We start from the raw sequence: 24,718 nt of genomic DNA on the forward strand, positions 1-24,718 counted from the left end.
ATAACATCGCATGTGCCTTCTATCACTTTGAAGGCGGTGCCAACACAGTGATCCATTAACTAAGACCGATTAAATCATAAATAGGACTTAAAGACAATTCTTTCCCGTGGTTCTTTCAGAAACGGATTTAATTAATACGTCACTGGCTCGGCACCGCCTTCAAAGTGATCAGAAGGTAGCACATAAGATGTTTTTTTTTCGTTAAAAAGATTTTACTTACAAATACCATCAGGCTACCTGCCTGGTCCGTTCTGGTCAATTTTTACCTACTATATAAAAAAAAACCCGTACCTAAATCTTGTAAATAGCCAACAAAGGCACGCACAAAACGATTTTAATATTATTATTGGATTACGATAAGACCTTGCGATAAAAGATATTATAATACGAGCCGACGGGTCGACGAAATCGATATTTTCATGTCGCCAAGAAACATTATAAAATGGCCAAGGTTGAGGTTATTTCACATGTACAATGTACACATATTGGTGCCGTGTTACCAAGGTATCGGTAATTAAACAAACATTAAAAAATATATATATATACACACGCGTCAAATCCTCAATAGATGTCGACTCTACAACGTGCATTTGCAAAGTCTGACACGTACGTAGAGAGTATTTCTTTCGAACCTTTTTTGACGGCCTCCGTGGCGCAGTGGCATGCGCGGTGGATTTACTAGACGGAGGTCCTGGGTTCGATCCCCGGTTGGGCCGATTGAGATTTTCTTAATTGGTCCAGGTCTGGCTGGTGGGAGGCTGCCGCCGTGCTAGTTACCACCCTATCGGCATAGACGTACCGGCCAAGCGATTTAGCGTTCCGGTACGATGTCGTGTAGAAACCGAAAGGGGTGTGGATTTTGATCCTCCTCCTAACAAGTTAGCCCGCTTCCATCTTAGTCTGCATCATCACTTACCATCAGGTGAGATTGTAGTCAAGGGCTAACTTGTAAAGAATTAAAATAAAAAAAAAATGTAAGTAAATAGGTACTATTTTCATTTCATGGACCCCCAAATTTTTTTTCGCTGACGTAGACCCCTTGCAGGTTGTCATAGACCCTTAGGGGTCGATATAGACCACTTTTTTTTTTTTTTTTTGGGAATCACTGCTCTACAACGTGCATTTACAAAGTCTAAAACGTACGTAGAGAGTATTTTGTCGGCTTTTCGCGGATGATAGCAAAATAAATAAATTATTATACATTCATGATGAACTTCCGCAAAGTAACGCCTGCTTCTATCCAATATCTCACCCGCCCAAGCATTAACGACACTAAGGGACCAGGTAAATAGCATCAACGACTAAGAGTGACCACATCTCACCTGCCCTTGATGCTGGACGTGCGGGAGTGCCTCACGGAGGAGGCACTCAACATGCTCTCATATTGGACCTCCCGCAACACCTATACTCATTTTTCGCACATACAATTGAGCAGCGTTTGGGTAGTGTATGACTACATAAGCAGCACTAACGACTCTAGGGGACCAGTTAAGAAGCTTCCACGTCTCAAGGAGACCAGTTAAGCGATATCCACAACTTTAAGAGACCAGTTAAGCAGCATCCACGACTAAGAGTGACCACATCTCACCTGCCCTTGATGCTGGACGCGCGGGAGTGCCTCACGGAGGAGTCCCTGCTCTCTCGCTGCGCCTCCCGCAGCAGTCGGATGTACTCATTCTCCGCCCCGCCCAACACGCCGCCAGAGTTCAGCTCCACCCATGATTCTGGAAAGATGTGAAGTTTACTTCATTAATACATCTAACATATTCATCAATCACAGCCAGTTTCGTCATGTGAAGCTAAAGTAACAGTAAAAGTAGTAAAGAAGACTTTATTTTTCAGTGAATAAGACCGTCACTTTTGATTTATGACGTTACTTTGACTGTTACTAGCGATGAAGAAACTGGCCGTAAGCAGTGATAGCCCAGTGGATATGACCTCTGCCTTCGATTCCGAAGGGTGTGTGTTCGAATCCGGACCGGGGCATGCACCTCTAACTTTTCAGTTATGTGCATTTTAAGAAATTTAATATCGCGTGTCTCAAATGGTGAAGGAAAAACATCGTGAGGAAACCTGAGAATTTTCTCAATTCTCTGCGTGTGTGAATGAAGTCTGCCAATCCACATTGGGCCAGCGTGGTGGACTATTGGCCTGACCCCTCTCATCCTGAGAGGAGACTCAAGCTCAGCAGTGTGCGAATATGGGTTGACAATGATGATGATTCATCATTAACAGCCGATGGACGTCCACTGCTGGTTATAGGCCTCTTGCGTGGACTTCCAAACAAAACGCTTGATGTCCTCGGTCCACCTAGTGGGGAGTCCCAAAGTGCTGGAATGGTGACCCCGCACCGGTAAGCGCAGTGTTGGTCGACCCGCCACTAGGTGGAGCGAGGACATCAAGCGGGTTGCAGGAAGCCGCTGGATGGGACGGGTCATCTATACTAATATTATAAAGCTGAAGAGTTTGTTTGTTTGAAGGCGCTAATCTCAGGAACTACTGGTCCGATTTGAAAAATTCTTTTAGTGTTAAATAGCCCATTTATCGAGGAAGGCTATAGGCTATATATTATCCCCGTATTCCTACGGGAACAGGAACCACGCGGGTGAAACCGCGCGGCGTCAGCTAGTAAAGAATAATTTGCATAATTTCGTTTGATATTTTTTTTATTGAAAAGCATTATGGACTTAAGCTAACTTATCCTAACAACTATACAAATCATGCCCACGTGGAATGGTGGCAAGAATACTGGCTGCATTTGCTGGACAGCCAGGCTGACCCTTTGCGCAAAATAAGCCAGTCCTTCTGTCACCAGTCAAAACAACCAGCCGATAATTATGATAATTGACTTGCTTGATAGCATCGTCAACGCATGCTAGGCCTGCAACATTATATCAATTATAGAGTATTCAAGTCAAATGGTATGATCTCGAACTCGATCGCGTGAGATTGTAGCCGTGTAGCTACCGGATGTACCAACAACTAATAAGTGGTAGGTGGGTGTTTCGCGATTGTAATCATAACGGATACGTTAAATAGGTAAATTGTTTTTAGTAGCAGAGCTATTTATGACAGAGATTTTTGCTGCCAAGCAGCAATGCTGTGCAAGCGCTTTTAAGAGACTTTCATTGTTGGAAATGTAGCGAGTGTGTGATGTTACTCTCACTTTGTTATGGTACCCTGGTACTTTCTATCTAATGAAGATATCGTAGTATAGTTTATCTTGACTCATGGTTCCCTGGTACTTTTCTATCTAGTTGAGAAGTAGTAGCTCTAGGCTAGGTTACATAGCTCGACCGGTAAAGTACTACTACCGGATGTACTACCAACTAACAAGTGGTAGGTGGGTGTTTCGCGATTGTAATATCATAACGGATACGTTATATAGGTAAATTGTTAGTAGCAGAGTTATTTATGACAGAGCTTTCTGCTGCCAAGCAGCAATGCTGTGCAAGCGCTTTATGAGGCTTACATTGTTGGAAATGTTCCTAGCGAGTGTGTTGTGTTACTCTCACCTTGTTATGGTACCCTGGTACTTTCTAACTGGTGAGGATACCGAAGTATAGCTTATGTTGACTCGTGCTTCCCTGGTTTATATCTAGTTGAAGATGTAGTAGAGCTAGGCTTATGACAGCTCACCCGGTGAAGTACTACTACCAGATGTACTAACAACTAATAAGTAATTGGTAGGTAGTGTGTACAGTTCGACGGTAATTATGGCCCTATGGTAGAAGCATAGATAAATTCCCAGTCTCCTAAAAAGAAGTCTGGGTATAGCGGGCTCTCAGTCTAAGTAATTGATGTTTCCATTTGTTTACGAATCATTAGCTTGACACAATTTGATAAAATCTCAATTAGTTGGTGCATTGTGATTATAATGACGAATGAGGAACGCAGAACGTTGAATGTACCATCATTATCGTCATCATCAACCCATATTCGGCTCACTGCTGAGCGCGAGTCTCCTCTCAGAATGAGAGGGGTTAGGCCAATAGTCCACCACGCTGGCCCAATGCGGATTGGCAGACTTCACACACGCAGAGAATGAAGAAAATTCTCTGGTGTGCAGGTTTCTTTACGATGTTTTCTTTCATCGTTTTAGACACGTGATATTTAATTTCTTCAACTGAAAAGTTGAAGGTGCTTGCTCGGACCGGATTCGACCCTACGCCCTCCGGAATCGGAGGCAGAGGTCATATCCACTGGGCTATCACGGCTCGTAACCCGCTTACAACTAACCAGTAACAACTGCACCACAGATCATCGATAATTAACCTCAATTAGTATTTAATTGAAACGATGATGACCCGGAAGTACCAGGATAACATACGCGGTGAGGCGGTGACCCTCTGAATGGGTGGTTAGAAAAACTGGACGAATTTTGTTGTTTATAAGATATGGGAATCGAACCGAGGACCCCAGCACTAACAAGTAACAACTGCACCACAGATCATCGATAATAGGGATGATGAGAGTTTTTTTTAATTGTATATAAATTAAGAGTATGCTAATAGTAAAGCAATTTTGTAAAAGTAACAGGGTATCTGCGATCATTACTTTCGGAGCTACAGGGATTTAAAGGGTCAGATTTGCGGCGCTGCCGCGGATCCCTGAAAAACGCTCCATACAAAATGGCACGAATAAGTGACGTCGTTGGCTCGCTGATCGTTAGATTTGTATGGGCGTTCAAACTAAATCGCTAATATCTTTGTTATTTGTGCGTTTATGTTTATAGCTTCTTTATTGAAGAATGGCACATTTATTTTAAGGAAGCTAAAACTGTATGAATTTTCATCTAATTACGATAAAAAGAAATTAATAGATTTTGAAATTTTATAATCTTATTTGTTTTGCAAATATCCAGACAATCTTTGCTTTTTATGGATAAATTAGTTAACATTGACCTTATTTACCCAAATGCATCATAAAAAAATATATTCAAACCTAGTCATCATCCCCATTAACCTCAATCAGTATTTAATTAAACCAATGATGACACTCAAATACCAGGAAAACATATACAGGTGTTCGATCCGAATGGGTCGTTACAAAAACTGAACGGATTTCGTTGTTTATGAGATATGGGAATCGAACCGAGGACCCCTCTGTTGACAACCACAAACACTAACAACTGCACCATCGTTAATTAACCTCAATTAGTATTTAATTAAAACGATGACACCAAAAGTACCAGGATAACATACGCAGTGAGGTGTTCGTTCCGAATGGGTCTATAGAAAAACTGAACGGATTTCGCTGTTTATGAGATATGGGAATCGAACCGAGGACCCCTCTGTTAACAACCACAAACACTAACAAATGCACCATCGTTAATTAACCTCAATCAGTATTTAATTAATCTAATGATGACACGAAAGTACCAGGATAACATACGCACTGAGGTGTTCTCTCCGAATGGGTTAGAAAAACTGAACAGATTTGGCTGAAATTTAAAATGGAGATAGACTTTACCTTAGACAAACGAATAGGTTAAATTTTACCCCAAAAAATCTATAATTCCCGCGGGATTTGTGAAAAATGTAGGTTATTTACGGTAACAATATACGACTAAAACGTCGGTCGACAGAACATCTTGATCTAGTTAACATACGTGTTACGTAGTTTCTAGATGTAGTGGAGACATAGTAGTCGCGTACCTTATCTATAAATAATCGAGCAGGTTTCTATTAAATGCCAACCTTAGGGCCCACGCACATTGACTACGCGGCTAAAAGGTTTACTACCATTGACCTTTTATCTATATCTATCTATCTATACTTATAATAAAACTGTAACAAGTTAAATTATGTACATTGAAAATATTTTGAAAAATTTTATTGATGTGGATTAAATAATCGATACTAAAGCCAAAAATATTATTTTCGATTTTTGTCTGTCTTCCAGTCTGCCCGTGACCGGAAATCACGCTGAAACTACTGAATGAATTCAAATGAAACTCAGCACGGTTTAAGACCATAATACGGAGAAGGTTATAGGTTTTAGAAATTTGTTCATAAATCATAAAAAATACGAAATATGAAATTTTTAAAATTCAACCCCTTAAGTAGTAAAATAGAGCTTGAAAGTTTACATTGATTTCCACGCGGACGAAGTCGCTGGCGTCCGCTAGTCTATACTATACTCATATACTAGCGCACGCCGTTAGATCTCCTTAATCCGGCCCTGTTGCTAAATCCGTTCTTAGCGGATGTCTTCCTTAATCCGGCCCTGTTGCTAAATCCGTTCTTAGCGGATGTCTACTAAATATAAACTACCTCCCTGCCAAATCTCATCTTTCTACGTCAGACGGTTTCGAAATTTCGTGATGACCTTTCGCATTTTTAAATAAAGATTATGGAGGGGTAAAGTTTGTGGCATTGTATTAGGGGGAATCTCGAGACCTACTGCACCGATTTTGAAAATTCTTTCACCAATAGAAAGTCACGTAATTTGAGTGTCGTTGGTCATAATACTTTATGGTAAATTCCCACGGTAACGGGACCTGCGTGGGTTAAAAAAGCGAAGCGTCTTCTAGTATATTATAAACTGAAGTTAACACCAGTTTACAGTGTGACACCAACATTGGAATCACAAAGTTCACAGTGCGCACGCGTCTTAATGTCGTGTGTTTATATTACGCCAGCTACACACGATCAAGTTAAGTCAGCAGCGCGCTTAGCGATGTGGGCAGTGAAAAAAATATTGCAGCCAGTATTCTTGCCACCATTCCACGTGGGCATGGTTTGTATAGTTATTAGGATAAGTTAGCTTAAGTTCCTTATTGTATTCTTATTCAAAAAATATTTATATTTCAGCCAAAATATTTGACGGCCTCCGTGGCGCAGTGGTATGCGCGGTGGATTTACAAGACGGAGGTCCTGGGTTCGATCCCCGGCTGGGCAGATTGAGATTTTCTTAATTTGTCCAGGTCTGACTGGTGGGAGGCTTCGGCCGTGGCTAGTTACCACCCTACCGACAAAGACGTATCGCCAAGCGATTTAGCGTTCCGGTACGATGCCGTGTAGAAACCGAAAGGGGTGTGGATTTTCATCCTCCTCCTAACAAGTTAGCCCGCTTCCATCTTAGACTGCATCATCACTTACTATCAGGTAAGATTGTAGTCAAGGGCTAACTTGTAAAGAATAAAAAAAATAAAAAAAAAATAAACCCTTTCTTGATGAGTACTGTTTACCAACAAAGAAATTAGAAATGAAGGTAGAAAACGCATGTCATTTCATAACTCATTTATTTTAAATTTTGTATTGTTTGTTTATGTTATGTTATGTAAAATATATTAACTATATCTATTTTCATTAATTTAAGTCCAAATTAATTATAATTATTAAGTGTAAAATTACTAGTGATTTTTACCCTCATTTTTAATTTGTTTTTTGGTAAACAATACTCATCAAGAAATGCTGTAATATAAACATGGTTATGACTTATGAGTATGGTTTCAATATTTTTTTCACTACCCACATGCCAAATGCCTTGTTCGGACTACTACTTTTAGTCGAGTACGAACGATTTTTGGGCGGTAACAAGTAGGAGGTATGCTACTCGACTAAAATGCTAAAATAGTCCGAACTAGGCCTAAACGCACTGCAGGTATGACAGTAAACTTGTCCATTAGGCTTAACATACAAACAACGACTTAACTCGTATAGAGACAAATATCAACCATTATCAGCATATACGACAGCTATCTCTTTCATTGTGTTGGTACGAAAGAAATGGCAATGGGAAACCTCCTTCGATGACAGTTTTTTAAATTGTATATAAATTAAGAGTATGCTAATAGTAAAGCAATTTTGTAAAAGTAACAGGGTATCTGCGATCATTACTTTCCGAGCTACAGGGATTTAAAGGGTCAGACTTGCGGCGCTGGTGCGGATCCCTGGAAAACGCCCCATACAAAATGGTACGAACTAATGACGTCGTAGGCAATTAATGATCGTTAGATTTGTATGGTCGCTTAAACAAAATTACTAATATCTTTGTTATTTCTGCGTTTATGTTTATAGTTCACATATTTAAAAATGTCACATTTAATGTAAGAAAGCTAAAATTGTATGAATTTTCATCTAATTACGATAAAAGATTTTTAACAGATTTTGAAATTTTATAATCTTATTTATTTTGCAAATATCCAGTCAATCTTTGCTTTTTATGTATAAATTAGTTAACATTGATCCTATTTACCCGAATGTATCATAAAAATCAATATATTCAAACCTAGTCATCATCCCCATTGTGTTGGTACGAAAGAAATAGCAATGGGAAAACTTCGCCATTTGTCTATTTCTATACCAGAAATAAGTAATCGGTCCCATAAGCTTACACGTATGGCAGGCGTAAAACTAACACCAATTTTGTAACACCAACACAAAATCCAGAGTGCGAACGCGTCCTAACATTGCGTGTTTATATTAAACATGTCAACACCAAAAACAAAAAACAAAACACAACACATTACCGAGTTCATCCACCGCCGAAGCATTCATCGGCTCGATCATGTTTTTTTTTTTTAATTTTTTCCTTGGCACTGCACAAGTAAACAAAACAATGCACTCTCGCCTTTATAAATAATATCACTACACCACAACTGCGTAGAAATCAATTTACACGTGAACAAATATTTTTAATCGATCAACAAGACGAACGGAGCGAAAGCACGTCCGCACGCGGCGAGCGCTCGAACGAGACTGGCGTGTTCGGTGTTTATTTTCAAATTTCGAACGTAAACAAAGCGAATGCGTAGGCGCAAGTGCGACGATATCTGCGTAGAATACACACGTAGGCCACTGAGTGCATTGATATCTTAATTACACGGCTATAGAAGTCAGTGGCGCGCACAAGGTTGTTAGCTGTGGTAGGCTTTACACCTACAGACAGGATGTTAGATGATACAAAACGGAAAGGCATGAATATGTTTAATTCCCTACATAATGGGCTTTAAAAATTGTATAATCTTACGATGGGCCTTATTAGAAGGCTCAAAGTCACTCAGCGGGCGATGGAGCGAGCTATGCTTGGAGTTTCTCTGCGTGATCGAATCAGAAATGAAAAGATCCGCAGACGAACCAAAGTCACTGAAATAGCTCAGCGAGTCGTGAAGCTGAAGAGCCGATGGACGTTGGGGTCCCAAGGTGCTGGAATGGCGACCCCGCACCGGAAAGCTCAGTGTTGGTCGACCCCCCACTAGGTGGAGCGAAGACATCAAGCGGGTTGCAGGGAGCCGCTGGATGTTGGCGGCTCGAGACCGTTGTTTGGAAGTCCATGCAAGAGGCCTCCGTCCAGCAGTGGACGTCCATCGGCTGACAATGATGATGATGATGAATCTTACTAGCGGACCGGGTCAAGCTTCGCTTTGACTCATGTGCTCTTCTCCCCTACCTACCCTACTCAACAAAACTTGGTGTCACTAAAGGAATAAATAACTGTTCGTTTGGATCGTGCCGCGATGCAAGGACCAGCTCATGACTAAGGGCCCCGTATGGGTTCGAAACTAGTCGGGCATACTCCGACTTAATATTACGTGAGTTTTAGCCGTGTTTCTTAATCAATTAATAACTTAAATAGTTTAGTCACGGGCGCCACGCGGGTGAAACCGCGTGGCGCCCGTTCCTGTAGGAATACGGGGATAATATATAGCCTATAGCCTTCCTCGATAAATAGGCTATCTATCACTGAAACGATTTTTCAAATCACGTCAGTAGTTCCTGAGATTAGCGCGTTCATTCAAAGAAACAAACAAACAAACTCTGCCAAAAAAACAAACTCTTCAGCTTTATAATATTAATATAGATTTGCCCTACTGATTCAGGACCTCTCTATTGAGATCTACAACTGCGTCAGGGCGGAGGTCCTGGGTTCGATCCCCGGCTGGCCCGATTGAGGTTGTCTGAATTGGTCCAGTCCAGTTGTTGCTGGTGCCTGCTGGTGGGAGGCTTCGGCCGTGGCTAGTTACCGACAAAGACGCACCGCCAAGCGATTTATCGTTCCGGTACGATGTAGTGTAGAAACCGATAGGTGGATTTTCATCCATCTCCTAACAACTTAGTTCGATTCCATCTTAGATTGCATCATCACTTACCATCAGGTTAGATTGTAGTCAAGGGCTCACTTGTAAAGATGCCCACGCAGGATCCAAACCCAGGACCTTACGAAGCTACTTAGGCTAACCACATACAGGGAGGCAGTTAAATACGTCACACAGTTAAGTGTATAGATAATAGTTAACGAAACATAGAACGCAATTCGATAAGCAATCAATCATATCATCTTTACGACGCGATTAGTCATACCGTGTCGTAACAGATGGAACGTGACTCAAGTCATATACGACTGACACGTCAGCCAGTGTGACGTCCACTTGACGTACGGTACTGTAATGACCAAGAGAAGAGAAATAGACAAAATATCGTCCAATGGTTTTTATTTTTGACTAGTTGACGCCGCACCTATTTCATCCGCGTGGTTCCCGTTCCCGTAGGAGTATGAGGATAATATAGTATAGCCTGTAGCCTTCCTCGATAAATGGGCTATCTATCACTGAAAGAATTTATCAAATCGGACCAGAAGTTCCTGAGATTAGCGCGTTCAAACAAACTCTTCAGCTTTATATGTTAGTATTAGTATTATATTAAAGTATTAATTATGAAGTAGGTAATGTTTTCATTAATTAAAGTAGAATTTTTTCAAGTTTTTTTAACACGCTTATATTAGCTTCACTTGTAACTATGTATGTAAGAAAATCTTAAAATCTCAATTTAACCCACTTCCCGGTCTTCAATTAGGATGAAATTTTGCACACGCTCTGAGTTCTGATGACAATACATGACTAGCTAAGACACATTACAAATCCAATATGGTGGCCTCGCCTCGCGGCGGACTGGCTTTTTGAATCCACCCCCATCAGATGAATATCAAATGATTTGCTATCAGGAATACGATAAAAGTCACGTGACTTAAATCCAATATTTGTAATTTTTTTGTGCGTGCTTAAAGCTTGTTTTTTAGTATTTTAACCATTTAAGTTATTTAGATTATAAATAAAACGATTGGTTAGGGTAGGCCATGGCCGGAAATGGGCATTCCCATTTATATTTGACGTAGACTTGTTTTTTTTTATTATTCTTTACAAGTTAGCCCTTGACTACAATCTCACCTGATGGTAAGTGATGATGCAATCTAAGATGGAAGCGGACTAACTTGTTAGGAGGAGGATGAAAATCCATATCCCTATTCGGTTTCTACACGACATCGTAACGGAACGCTAAATTGCTTGGCGGTACGTCTTTGTCGGTAGGGTGGTAACAAGCCACGGCCGAAGCCTCCAAAAGACTTAGCCCAAGATCCGTGGAAAATTTTCACAATTGATTAATTATCAAATCATCTTTCCGTGAGTAGCTTTATTTCGATGAGACGCTTAACTTTTTATTTACAAAATTTCTTGATTCTGGTAGCTAACTGGGTTACCAGGTAATAAATATTTCTGAGCGTTTAAACGAGATAATATACCACGCAATTTGTAGGACATTTTGGCTGTTAAGTGTATAACTTATGCAACCGTAAAAAAAACATCTAATAGGTATAGATAAACTTTTTCGAAAGTACCAGGTAAACATACACACTGAGGAGTTCAGACGATACGGAAGTAAAGCAAGAAATTATCTCGCTATTTGCACATACAAAATCAGGAAACCATTTGCCATTCCGACCTTCTGCATTTGTTATTCGTACATCAATTGAAATACTTGCCAAAACTTCGTGGAGGTATTCGAAGACGATCGCTCAACGATTATAGGGTCGGATTTAAGATCTTGCAAGTCTAAGCCGTGATAGCCTAGTGGATATGACCTCTGCCTTTGATTGGGAGGGCGTTACAGACTTTCGTTTATAATATTAGTACAGACAGAGATAACCCATTCGGAGAGAACACCTCATTTCGTATGTTCTCCTGGTGCTTTCGGGTCATCATCGTTTCAATTAAATACTGATTGAGGTTAATTATTGAACGCGGGTTACGAGCCGTGATAGCCCATTGGATATGACCTCAGCCTTTGATTCGGAGGACGTAGGTTAGAGTCTGGTCTGGGGTATGCACCTCTAACTTATCAGTTGTGTGCACTTTAAGAAATTAAATATCACACGTCTCAAACGGTGAAGGAAAAACATCATGATCATCATTTATTCTCTGCGAGTGTGAAGTCTGCCAATCAGCATTTTGCCAGCGTGATGGATTAAGGGCTAACCCCTCTCATTCTGGGAGAAGACTCATGTTCAACGGTGAGCCGAATATGGGTTGTTAAAAATGATTTTGATGAAGTCAAACTGTATTGTACGCGACAGAAGTCACGTTCATAAATAAGTCACTTGACATGATCTCAATATCTTCTGAGAAGTGATCGTCTCATTAGTCATTACCGCTGCGCTGCAGTTGCAGTTGTGTGTACGTGTGACGTCATAACTACGCAGATACTAATAGGCCAAGAGCATACAGTAGCATTCTACCTTTAAGATTCAATATCTATACTTATAATAAAACTGGTCAAATTCTATACATTTATTAGCAATTTGAGAATTACTAATACCATTTGTAACAACAAACGTTATCGTGGCATAGAGTACTACTAGCGCCATCTAGAATCTATACTTATAATACGAATTCTGTACATTTTGTACATTCTGTACATTGAATATATTTTGGAAATTTTTGTTGGGGGCATTATATTATCAATACAAAAGCTAAAAATATTTTTTATCGATTTTTTGTCTGTCTGTGTTTTTTTATTATTCGGGCATCACGCTGAAACTACTGAATGAATTCAAATGAAACTAGGCACGGTTTAAGACCAAGTAATAAGAAGAAAGTTATAGAATACTCTTTTTTGCGAAAATAAAATAAGAAGGGGGTGAAATAGGGGTTGAAAGTTTGTATGGAAATTCCTTTATTTTTAGAGGGCTTGAAAGTTTACATTGATTTCTACGCGGACGAAGTCGCGGGCGCCCGCTATTAATATTATAAAGCTGAAGAGTTTGTTTGTTTGTTTGATTGATTGAACGCGCTAATCTCTGGAACTACTGGTCCGATTTCAAAAAAAAATCTTTCAGTGTTAGATAGCTTATTTATCGAGGAAGGCTATAGGCTCTATATTATCCAAATATTCCTACGGGAACGGGAACCACGCGAGCGAAACCGCGCGGCGTCAGCTAGTTAGTATGGATGAAGTGCAATAGTTGTTACCTTTTTTGCATCATACAAACCGTTTAAGGAGTGAAAGGAACAGGTGCAATAACAATGCAACACAATCGAGGTTACTCCTCTAGGGATATAGTTGCCCGTTTATTATTGTTATTCTCACCATGTTAAGGATGGAGACTTTGTTACGAAGTTATATTTATCTACTCTATCAACCCATATTCGGCTCACTGCTGAGCTGGAGTCTCCTCTCTGAATGAGACGGGTTAGGCCAATAGTCCACCACGCTGGCCCAATGCGGATTGGCAGACTTCACACACGCAGAGAATTAAGAAAATTCTCATGTATGCAGGTTTCCTCACGATATTTTTCCTTCACCGTTTGAGGCACGTGATATTTAATTTCTTAAAATGCACACAAATGAAAAGTTGGAGGTGCATGCCCCGGACCGGATTCGAACCTACAGCCTCCGGAATCGGAGGCAGAGGCCACAGTCATTGTTTTCACAGTTCTCACAGCCAACTTTAACCCCCTTTTATATATGACTAGCTGACGCCGCGTGATTTCACCCGCGTGGTTCCCGTTCCCGTAGGCATACGGAGATAATATATAGCCTATAGCCTTCCTCGATAAATGGGCTTTCTAACACTGAAAGATTTTTTCAAATCGAACTAGTAGTTTCTGAGATTAGCGCGTTCAAACAAACAAATTCAGCTTTATAATATTAGTATGCATTGTTTTCTCATGGTCAAAAGTTTTGTTGTTGTATTTGCTTGAGATTAGATAAAGTATCGAGTAATGTTGGAAGAACGTTGGGTCGAGGAACATTCTGTGTTGCGATGATAAGGGCTAACCTTTTCAAAGTGATTCACTTAACTTGACTCAGACATAGACAATGTATTGGTGGCAAAGTCCATTAAGATGTAGTGGTACAAGACAGACATGTGTTTATATACCAGTGATTCCCAAAGTGTTCTATATCGACCCCTAGGGGTCTATGTCAGCGAAAAAAAAATTTAGGGGTTCATGAAATGAAAATGGGGGTCCACGATGGTGGATCTTAACGCATACACTGATAGTACCTATTTACTTAAATAAATAAATAAATTTAAATATACTTAAACAGTACACATCACTATAAAGTAAGCATACAGAGTAGCTTGTGTTATGGGTGCTAAGATAGTTGATAGTATTATAATATTAATTTACAATTATATACTACATATAAATACTTATATAATGTATAAATACACACAGACACTGGAAAACACCCATGCTCATCACACAAATATTTTCCAGTTGTGGGAATCGAACCCACGGCCGTGGATGCAGAAAGCAGGGTCACTACCCACTGCGCCACGCGGCCGTCAATTTTATTTTTATTTTTTATTTACTTACATCATACTATCTTATATCTTTATTATTAAAGCATCAGGTTCATCCTTCTCACTAAAAATATTGACTTATTGCTTATGTTATTTTATTTATAGTTTATTTTATGTTATATTTTACATAACAGATACAAAATTTGATTTTGAGTAGTTTTAATTTAAATTCAATTAATAAACGTACAAATTAACATGTGTTTTCATTTTAAGTTTTTAACACTAAACTTAACTAGGTACAGTTAGAAATTTACAGGAAATCAATATCAGGTTAGTAGGGGGTCTACCCAACACGGAAAAACATGGCAAGGGGTCTACGACACAAAAAAGTTTGGGGAACTCTGATTTATACTAATATTATAAAGCTGAAGAGTATTTTACGTTTGCTTGAACGCGCTTATCTCAGGAACTACTGGTCCGATATGAAAAATTCCTTCAGTGTTAGATAGCCCATTTATCAAGGAAGGCTATAGGCTATATATTATCCCAGTATTCCCATAGGAACGGGAACCACGCGGGTGAAACCGCGCGGTGTCAATAAATCAATCAATCAATTTTTATTTCTCCAGAATATGGTACATTTACATAGGTCTTTTATATTATATTTGAACACATATCCTGTCATAGTTGGCGTCAGCTATGTATACTATCTATAAGCTCCATATTTGGATCTCAGTGGCGTCACCGGAGTCACAGAAGCAGAAGGAACGACCGGAATGAGTCGCTTAGGTCGTCTGAGACGCGGACTTCAGAGGGTCGCCTCTATGACCATGGAGCCCACTATAAAATGGGAAAGAACATACTGAGCATATCCCCTCCCTCCAATATGTGGACGCAACCTCCCTGAACTCCGGCGGGCGGAGAGGGAGGGAGGACACAAAGAGTGCGCGGCGTGAGTGCCGTATGCCCTTCACCTCTCACAAGTCAGTGAGGTTACAGACATACAAACATTATTTATTTATAGACGCGCCAAGCAATTTAGTTGACTCTTTTTTGCGCGCTGACTAAGAACTCCTACAATGACAGCTCTAAAAAGGCTAGAATCCACAGCCGTATGCAAATTAAAAAAAAATTAAATTTGAATATAGATCCTTAAATAGGTGTCATTAGTTCGTATGTCAATCACATTAAGGTTCAATATACTGTGTGTTGTTTTGGATGCATGCCATGGAGCGAACTCCTCACTGCACGTGCTCTCCTGGTACTTTCGTGTCGTCATCGGTTAATTTAAATACTGATTGACTTTTGGTTATTATTATTAATTAGTTTGTAAAAATAATTAATTTGGTTAATATTTTCCGATATTGGAAAAATTAAAGAATTGCATTTAAAAAGTTTACTTAACTAACACTTGTTAAAACAGCATGAAAATCGGTCTAGTAATAGGAGTAAGCGTGCATTTTTTTTTAATTTTTAATCTATAAACGCATTTACGAAAACATACAAACCTAAAATTGAAAATTTTGAAAATCCCCCGAAATGCCAGAAATTATTTTTATCACATACGGTGATAGAAATAATTTCTGGATCCGGATCAAAGAAAATTGTTTATTTTTATTCCAATATAAACGGAGCCGTGATAGCCTAGCCAGTGGATTTGACCTCTGCCTCCGAACCCGGAGGGTGTGGGTTCGAATCCGGATCGGGGCATGCACCTCTAACTTTTCAGTTGTGTGCATTTTAAGAAATTAAATAGACCCCTCTCATTCTGAGAGGAGACTCGAGCTCAACCAGTGAGCCGAATATGGGTTGACAATGATGATACACAATCAGATTTCCATGTACTAATTTCCCAGCACCAATTTTCTCGCCCAACAAAGCTAAGAACACTCTCGATCAAGTCGTAAATATTTTCTTCCAGAGCGCTTTCATTTGAGACCCCACTCGAGTATATTTGCAGACATTCGGTTGTTCTTCCCCACTTTCACCCCCCACAACTTTTAAATGGCTCAACCAGTCACCTTTAAGACAAAAAAAAATGAAATTGCTTGCCGTTCGGGAACCACATACTGACTGACATTTTTGCATCGGGGGTTAAAACAGTTTTTTTTTTATACTAAATGTACCTATGGATACATTTCAAAGATAGACTAAATAACAAGTAAATACATACTTTGTAATATACAGATATGCATTATTTAAATTTAAAATAGATTATTACTCACAATATTCCAGAAACAACATGTTTGTTGCATAAACAGCTATTTATAATAATGCAATTTTGAACTTCTGATCGCATGCGGTATATTTCAAATAGAATTTTCCAATGTTACGAATGGAAAATTTTAATTAACTTGTAACTAATAGGTAGATAGTGAAATCTCACTGAAAACTATCATCATTAGACTCAATGTGATGTGATATGTTGTTGTAGAGGGAAGGTATCAAGTGTTGGTAAAAATAAGAGGGTATTTGATGACTTTAGCTCAGTTGTTTGTTAGGAAGCGTAGACACCGTCACGCTGCCAGTCGCGTAAGTGATGTTATGTGTTATTATTGATCATAAATTGTTTAGTGTGGTCATGGAGAACATTTCGGGCAAGAAAGGTGAATGTTGGCTAGTCGGAAGGGATCCCTTAAACCTACACCCAAGGTCACAAGTCCTCGGACCTGCGCGAGGTGTTTCCTCTACCACAAAATAATGGTATGGTAAACTACGTAACTGTGTCGTCAGTTCATCTATTGGAGATCGAACGACGCTGCACTTTCCGATGTATTCCAGCTCCTCAGTACCCCAACATCAACCGATTCTTTGAATTAAGAGCCACTTCGCGACTCGCTGAGCTATGTCAGTGACTTTGGTCTGCGGACCTTGTCTTTTCTGATTCGATCCCGCAGAGATACTCCAACATAACTCACTGCTGAGCGACTCTGAGCCTTCTTGTGACTGCCCATAATTAGTAACCAAGCTAACTTAACGATGGTTGAGTTAGCTTGGTTACTTCTTAATTTAACATTCGGATTAATTTAAAAACTACGGACGTAAACATTACGTTTTTCCGACGCGATCGCTACGACGATGTAAACGACGCTTTCTTACTTATATTAGAAACACATATATACAACACATATATAAAACACATTAAAAAAAAAAAAAAAAAATATATCCACCTTTCTTTCTGAAAGTCGGATAAAAACACTTTCATGTGTAGATAAAACGCGTCAAATCTCCTATGCAATATGCAGATAGATAAACAATATGAAAATTGCACGTACGTCTTACTTTGCATACATTATTATTAGCAAATAACAGTATATTGCAATTTCCACGAGTTTCCCCAACAAATAACATATGCTAATGCGGAGATAATACCGTTTATTCACATCTCGTTTAATCAGACAACAAACACGTCCTTACTGCACCAAGGTCGAGCGATGAGTGACGTGCGAGCATTGACCGGCGCTGCGTGATTTCGAATTTCGAATACGCGTTGCAGTTTTAAAATACCGCCAAATAACAAAGCGAAACCGTTAATACCGTTACAGGGCTGCCTAAAACGATACAGACGTGTTTTTTTTTTTTCGTGAGAAGTGATAGACCACTGCCTTCGATTCGAAGGGTGTGGGTTCGAATCCGGTCCGGGGCATGCATCTCCAACTTTTCAGTTGTGTGCATTTTAAGAAATTAAATATCACGTGCCTCAAACTGTGAAGGGAAAACATCGTAAGGAATGCATACTGCATACCAGAGAATTTTCTTAATTCGCTAGGTGTGTGAAGTCTGCCAATCCGCACTGGATCAGCGTGGTGTACTAAGGCCTAACCTTTCTCATCCTGAGAGCAAACTCATGTTCAGCAGTGAGCCGAATATGGGCTGTTGATACTGATGTGACTCGCAAATAACGTGGCTTTCTGTTGGTAAAAGATTTTTTATCCCTAATATCCACAATACATAAAATAGTTACAAAATAAGTCTGTCTGTCTTTTATCCCGGAAAAATCCATGGTTCCCGAAAGATATGAAAAACAATATATTCACGCTCGAGTTGCAGGCGTTCCTTAGTAATTAATCCATCTCTTGTCATTATAACGTATGTCGGGTCTAAAAGTAGAATCCTTTATAAGTTCATTTACATTCTACACTTAGAATAAATCTGTAGAGAGGTCAATTCTGTACATGAAATATATTTCCAAAATAACTATCAGCGGTTGATTAGAGATCGATGCTGATGCCTAAAATGCAATCAGTAAAACTTTTGTCTGTCTGTCTGTATGTTCGTTATAGAAACAAAAACTACTCGACGGATTTTAAGGAAACTTGGTACAATTATTCTTCATACTCCTGGTCAGGTTATAGTATACTTTTCATCACGCTACGATCAATAGGAGCAGAGCAGTGAAGGGAAATGTTGGGAAAACGGGAGAAGTTACTCCATTTTTACAGCGATACTACTGTAAGGGCTGGATTAAAGAGGTCTAGGGCGGACGAAGACGCGGGCGTCCGCTAGTTTAGAATATAACAAGCAATAATAGATACAATGTTGGGTCAATATTCCCCTATCAAAGCTGTCCGCCTGTCTGTCGGCTGTTATCAGCTCTTATCACTTACAAACACTGACGAAAAATTAAACGTTTAATCATACGACGACACGGACTTGCACTCGGCTAGACACCGCTTGTTGTATCTTCTTATTTATGACTAGCGACGCCCGCGACTTCGTCTGCCCTTAGACCTCTTTAATCCATCTTTGCCAGAAGGATAATATCTAGCGAGGCAGGTCATGTTATTAATGGTCGAAGCTGTCAGATGATGATGATAGTGACCGGTAAAGAAAGATTAATTCATTAAATTATTGATTAATTAGACAAATTTAACACCACCAATTCTCGGCTGATAAAGAAAATTTCTTTTTTTTTTAATTTATTTAGTACCAATATTAGTCAAACACTTAAGTAAAAAGAAAAACAGTGGACAAGGAAACACTTATCTCTATAAGAGATCTCTGCCAGTTACCCTGGCACAAAAAAAGGAAGAAAAGCTCAATATTAGACAAGACTCGAACCTAGAACCTCATGATGAAAAGCATGGACTAACCACTGGGAGAGCCGTGATATCCCGGTAAATATGACCTCTGCCTCCAATTCCGGAGGGCGTGGATTCGAATCCGGTTCGGGGATGCACCTCCAAATCAGTTGTGTGCATTTTAAGAAATTAAATATCACGTGTTTCAAACGGTGGAGGAAAACATCGTAAGGAAACCTGCATACCTGAGAATTTTCTCAATTCTATGCGTGTGTGAAGTCTGCCAATCCGCATTGGGCCAGCGTGGTGGACTATTGGCCTAACCCCTCTCATTCTGAGAGGAGACTCGAGCTCAGCAGTGAGCCGAATATGGGTTGATGATGAAATGATGATGAACCACTAGGAACTAACACATAAAGTAATTTGGCACCTTATTCACAACATTCTATTTGACATTTCTTTCCCTAATTTCGTCGAAGGTCAAGTACTACATGAAATTTTTTGTCTGTCGGTTCGTTATTCTTAGCTCACCGTTTATTAACGTTTTTATGAAGCTATTATACATAATAAAAACTATTTCCGCAAAACTATTTTGTATATTTATATATTTTTTTTATTCTTCACAAGACAGCCCATGACTACAATCTCACCTGATGATAAGTGATGATGCAGTCTAAGATGGAAACAGGCTAACTTGTTAGGAGGAGGATGAAAATCCACACCCATTTCGGTTTGTACACGACATCGTATCAGAACGCCAAATCGCTTGGCGGTACGTCTTTGCCAGTAGGGTGGTAATTAGCCACGGCCGAAGCCTCACACCAGCCAAAAATATAGGTATAGTATGCTATTATTAAGTAGTAATAATAGTAAGTTCCTATTATTACTAGTAATCAGTGGCGTGCACTTCAGAGACGCAAATAAGCACTGCCTACCCTAAACATAGTTGGACAAGGAATTTTGCAATTTTTATTTAAAGTGCATACCTAGTTAAAAACGCTATGCACGCCACTGTACTAGTTGTTTCTAAAAGAGGCCTACCTTCATAATTTTCGCTTGTTTGTTTACTTGTAATCAAGGTTAAGATTTGCAAATTTAAAGTATGCAAAGATAAGATATGACAAATACTACGCGCTTCTATGTTTACATACTCTGTGCAAGCCAGTTTTGAAGGCCGGCTGGCCTATTCACTAATTTGTTTAAAACTGTACACAAATTAACTCTTAAGAAATGTCTATACTAATATTATAAAGAGATAAAGTTGGTGAGGTAGTACGGGATAATCTCTGGATCTACAGATACGATTTTAAATTTTTTTTTATCAATAGATAGCCACGTTATTTGCGAGTATCATAGGCTGTTTCATCCCCGTATTTCTACGGGACCAGGAACTACTCGGGTGAAACTGCGCGGCGTCTGCTAGTATCCAATATTTCTAAGAAATTTGCAAATACATAGTTATAAAAAATGTTATGAATAACTTAACTTTATTTAACTAAGTAAATAGTTTTAATCTTAAGAGGCAATTGAACTCATAAATCGTTTATGTAATGACTTTAATTGTTCAAAAAAAAATTACAAGTACAGTTTTAATTACCTAAATCTTGTGTAATCTTAATGTAACTTTTGTAATGTGACAATTAAAATGATATATTATTGTTATTACAATAAATAATATGTAATTAAAATTTGAAAATATACTTTTGAGTGAGGTTTTATCTAGAAAGTTAGCAACAGGATAAGAATATAGCTAGCAGTTAAGGCATTGACTACCTTCCTAACCTATTATTAAATAGTTTCTTAGTAAAATTCTTTTTGTTCCACAAACTAACTATAAGCTAAGTTTAACCCCAAAGATTAACTGGTTAAAAAACACAAAGAAAGTACCAGGGCAGCATGTTGCACAAACAGGTTTATCGATCCGTGGCGAGTACATCAAATCAAATGTACAATGTTTGAAGGTCAAAGGCACCTAGACGTCTCGAGTCTCGACGGGTCAACGACCCCGTACGGGGATAAAACTCTCAAATTGCTATGCTCGCCTGGTACTTTCAAATCGTGCGCGATATAAGCTTTAAAAAGAAAATATTGAAAAATGGGAGAAAATTACAAAAAAGAATAAAAACATTTTTGGCTGGTGGGAGGCTTAGGGTGTGGCTAGTTACCACCCTACCGGCTAAGACGTACCGCCAAGCGATTTAGCGTCCCGGTACGATGTCGTGTAGAAACCAAAAGGGGTGTGAATTTTCATCCTCCTCCTAACAAGTTAGCCCGCTTCCATCTTAGACTGCATCATCACTTACCATCAGGTGAGATTGTAGTCAAGGGCTAACATGTAAAGAATAAAAAATAAAAAAAAAAACATACAGTCAAACAGGCTATCTTAGGAAACGGAATATAGAACTTAGACCCATCACGCTGATTCAATTCGGGTGAGCGGGATTAAGGTTATCACTTTGCGTAAACATTTTGAAGTAATGTATTTTAATATTCTCCTCGTCATAATGTGAGAAATCACGACCCCATTAAGTGTTTCGTCACTTAGGTTTTTGGCAAACATTCGAAAAACACCGATAAAAACGAAACTTTAAGGGTCTCTAACGAAGGGTTGTCATGAAATTATGAATCCTCATTAAATCCCATAGAAAATATTCTTTCAAAGCCAGCACGGTCCAACGTTAAGTTAGCATTTCTCTCTCATGTAATATAGATAGATAGATCGATAGACGATAAAAAATTCATCCTCACTTTACATGTAAGGAAGAAAACCCAATTTTTTTTTTTTTTTCAAACTTTCTCTTTACCATTTCAAAGACAACTGACAACACTAGACTCTTACAAAAATTTGCTCTTAAAATATGAATATTTTACAAACGGATCCCTAAATTGAAAAATATTGAAAGAAGGCCCCTCGTTTAAGTTAGCATTTTAATCTCTCATGTAATATCTTAGATAGATCGATAGACGATAAAAAAATCATCCTCCCTTTACATGTAAGGAATGAAACCCAAAATTTTTGTTTTTTTTTCAAATTTTCTATTTTACCATTATAGTCGACTGATAACAATAAACTCTAACAAAAATTTGCTCTTAAAATATTTTACAAACGGATCCCTAAATTGATAAATATTGAAAGAAGACCCCTCATATCTTTCACTGTAAAATAAACGAAAAAAAAATCATCCCCACTTTACGTGTATTTTTTTTTAAATTCATTTATTTCAAGTAGGCTCAGTTAACAAGCACTTTTGATACGTCAGTTGACTATTTGTAAAGATTCTACCACCGGTTTAGATGGCAGGTTCTGTTGAGAAGAAACCGGCAAGAAACTCGAACAGTTTTTTAGGGTACCTCACCCTAAAAAATACAGTTTTTCTTCCTTGTGGACTACGGAACCCTAAAAATGAAGTATATATAGTAGTGCCAGGCTCTTTGTTATATCAATCATTAAAATTGGTGCAACTTGCACCAAATTTTGCAAGCGTTTCATCTCAACAGAGTAACAAAAGAACAAAGGAAAGTGTCACAAAGACCCGCCTCGCAGCAGTCAACGAAAGCGTACAAACTAAAAATTCTTTTATAACAAGTATGCTTTTACAAACGCTTATGAAAAGTCGAGTTTGTAGCCGTGGCTTGCACAAGGTTTTTAAATTGGGTACATTAACAGCCAATAGCTGATTGGATTTGTCCTCCTCTGCCATCGATTCGGAGGTTGTAGTTTCCTGGGGCATGCAACTTTTCAGTTGTGTGGATTTTAAGAAAATTAAATATCGCGTGTCTCAAACGGTGAAGGAAAACATCGTGAGGAAACCTGCATACCAGAGAATTTTCTTAATTCTCTGCGTGTGTGAAGTTTGCCAATCCGCATTGGGCCAGCGTGGTGGACTATTGGCCTGGGCCCCTCTCATTCTAAGAGGAGACTCGTTCCAATAGTGAGCCGAATATGAGTTGATGATGACGATGATTATAATTGTCGGAAAATGTTTAGTCGCCTGATAACTTTCATCAAAACCGCTGCTAAGCTCGAGTTTTCGACCGGATTCGAACCTACGCCCTCCGAATCGAAGGCAGAGGTCATATCCAGTGGTGTGCACTTCATACATGCATTAAAGTACTGCATACCCTAAGAGTTGTCTTATTAGTGCTTATTGAATACAGATTTTTCCAGTAAGCTTAATTTTATTACTCGTGCATACCCTGATCTGACGACCTTACGCACGCCACTGGCTGTCACGGCGCTTTTATGCAGTGAATATAGCAGTGTAATATTGCAACAATGGTCGCCTAGCAACCGATCCGCTGGGGATCCAAACCGGAGGTGTATAGGCGATCCCAATTGATCCCAATTGAGCGAATGGGACCAAAGACCCGCGCTATATATAGATTGAGAGAGAAGTTTCAGAGCAATCAACCAATCTGTTGAAATACATCAAATTGTACACCAATTTGGTCAGCACATCTTACATCCATGCGAATATAAACTAATCTATAAAGCTGAAGAGTTTGTTTGATTGATTGAACGCGCTAATCTCAGGAACTACTGGTCCGATTTGAAAAATTCCTTCACTGTTAGATAGCCCATTTATCGAGGAAGGTTATAGGCTATATATTATCCCCGTATTCCTACGGGAACGGGAACCACGCGGGTGAAACCGCGCGGCGTCAGCTAGTCTATATATAAAATAATACTTATAATAAACTAGCTGACGCCGCCTATAGCCTTCCTCGATAAATGAGCTATCTAACACTGAAAGAATTTTTCAAATCGGACCAATAGTTCCTGAGATTAGAGCGTTCAATCAAACAAACAAACTCTTCAGCTTTATAATATTAGTATAGATCTGTAGAGGTCAATTCTGTACATGAAATATATTTCCAAAATAACTATCAGGGGGTGATTAGTGATCGATACTGATGCCAAAAATGTAATTACTAAAATTTTTGTCTGTCTGTATGTTCGTTATAGAAACAAAAACTACTCGACGGATTTTAACGGAACTTGGTACAATTGGTTATAATCTTAACTTCTATCAATTATAAAATACTAACTATTAATAATATAATATATAAATATAACTTCATGCATGCACATTAGGTAATACCTACATATAATAATAATAATTCTATACTAGCGGACGCCCGCGACTTCGTCCGCCCTTAGACCTCTT

The 24,718-nt window shown here is 39.0% G+C and overlaps 1 protein-coding gene across 3 annotated transcripts in view; it reads right to left on the minus strand.

Annotated features, from left to right (window-relative positions):
* The window catches only part of LOC112049548 (BCL2/adenovirus E1B 19 kDa protein-interacting protein 3), a 45,459-nt gene that overhangs the window by 12,449 nt on the left and 8,292 nt on the right, over positions 1-24,718 (minus strand). For 2 of the 3 annotated variants that reach the window (XM_052890300.1, XM_052890302.1), the window contains exon 2: positions 1,589-1,724. In XM_052890300.1, coding sequence (XP_052746260.1) covers positions 1,589-1,724 — 136 coding nt within the window. Of the gene's footprint in view, positions 1-1,588; positions 1,725-8,476; positions 8,711-24,718 lie in introns of those variants that run through there. The other variant, XM_052890301.1, reaches the window with a different exon arrangement.

This window comes from Bicyclus anynana, chromosome 27 (assembly GCF_947172395.1).
Source record: "Bicyclus anynana chromosome 27, ilBicAnyn1.1, whole genome shotgun sequence".
Lineage (NCBI taxonomy): Eukaryota > Metazoa > Arthropoda > Insecta > Lepidoptera > Nymphalidae > Bicyclus > Bicyclus anynana.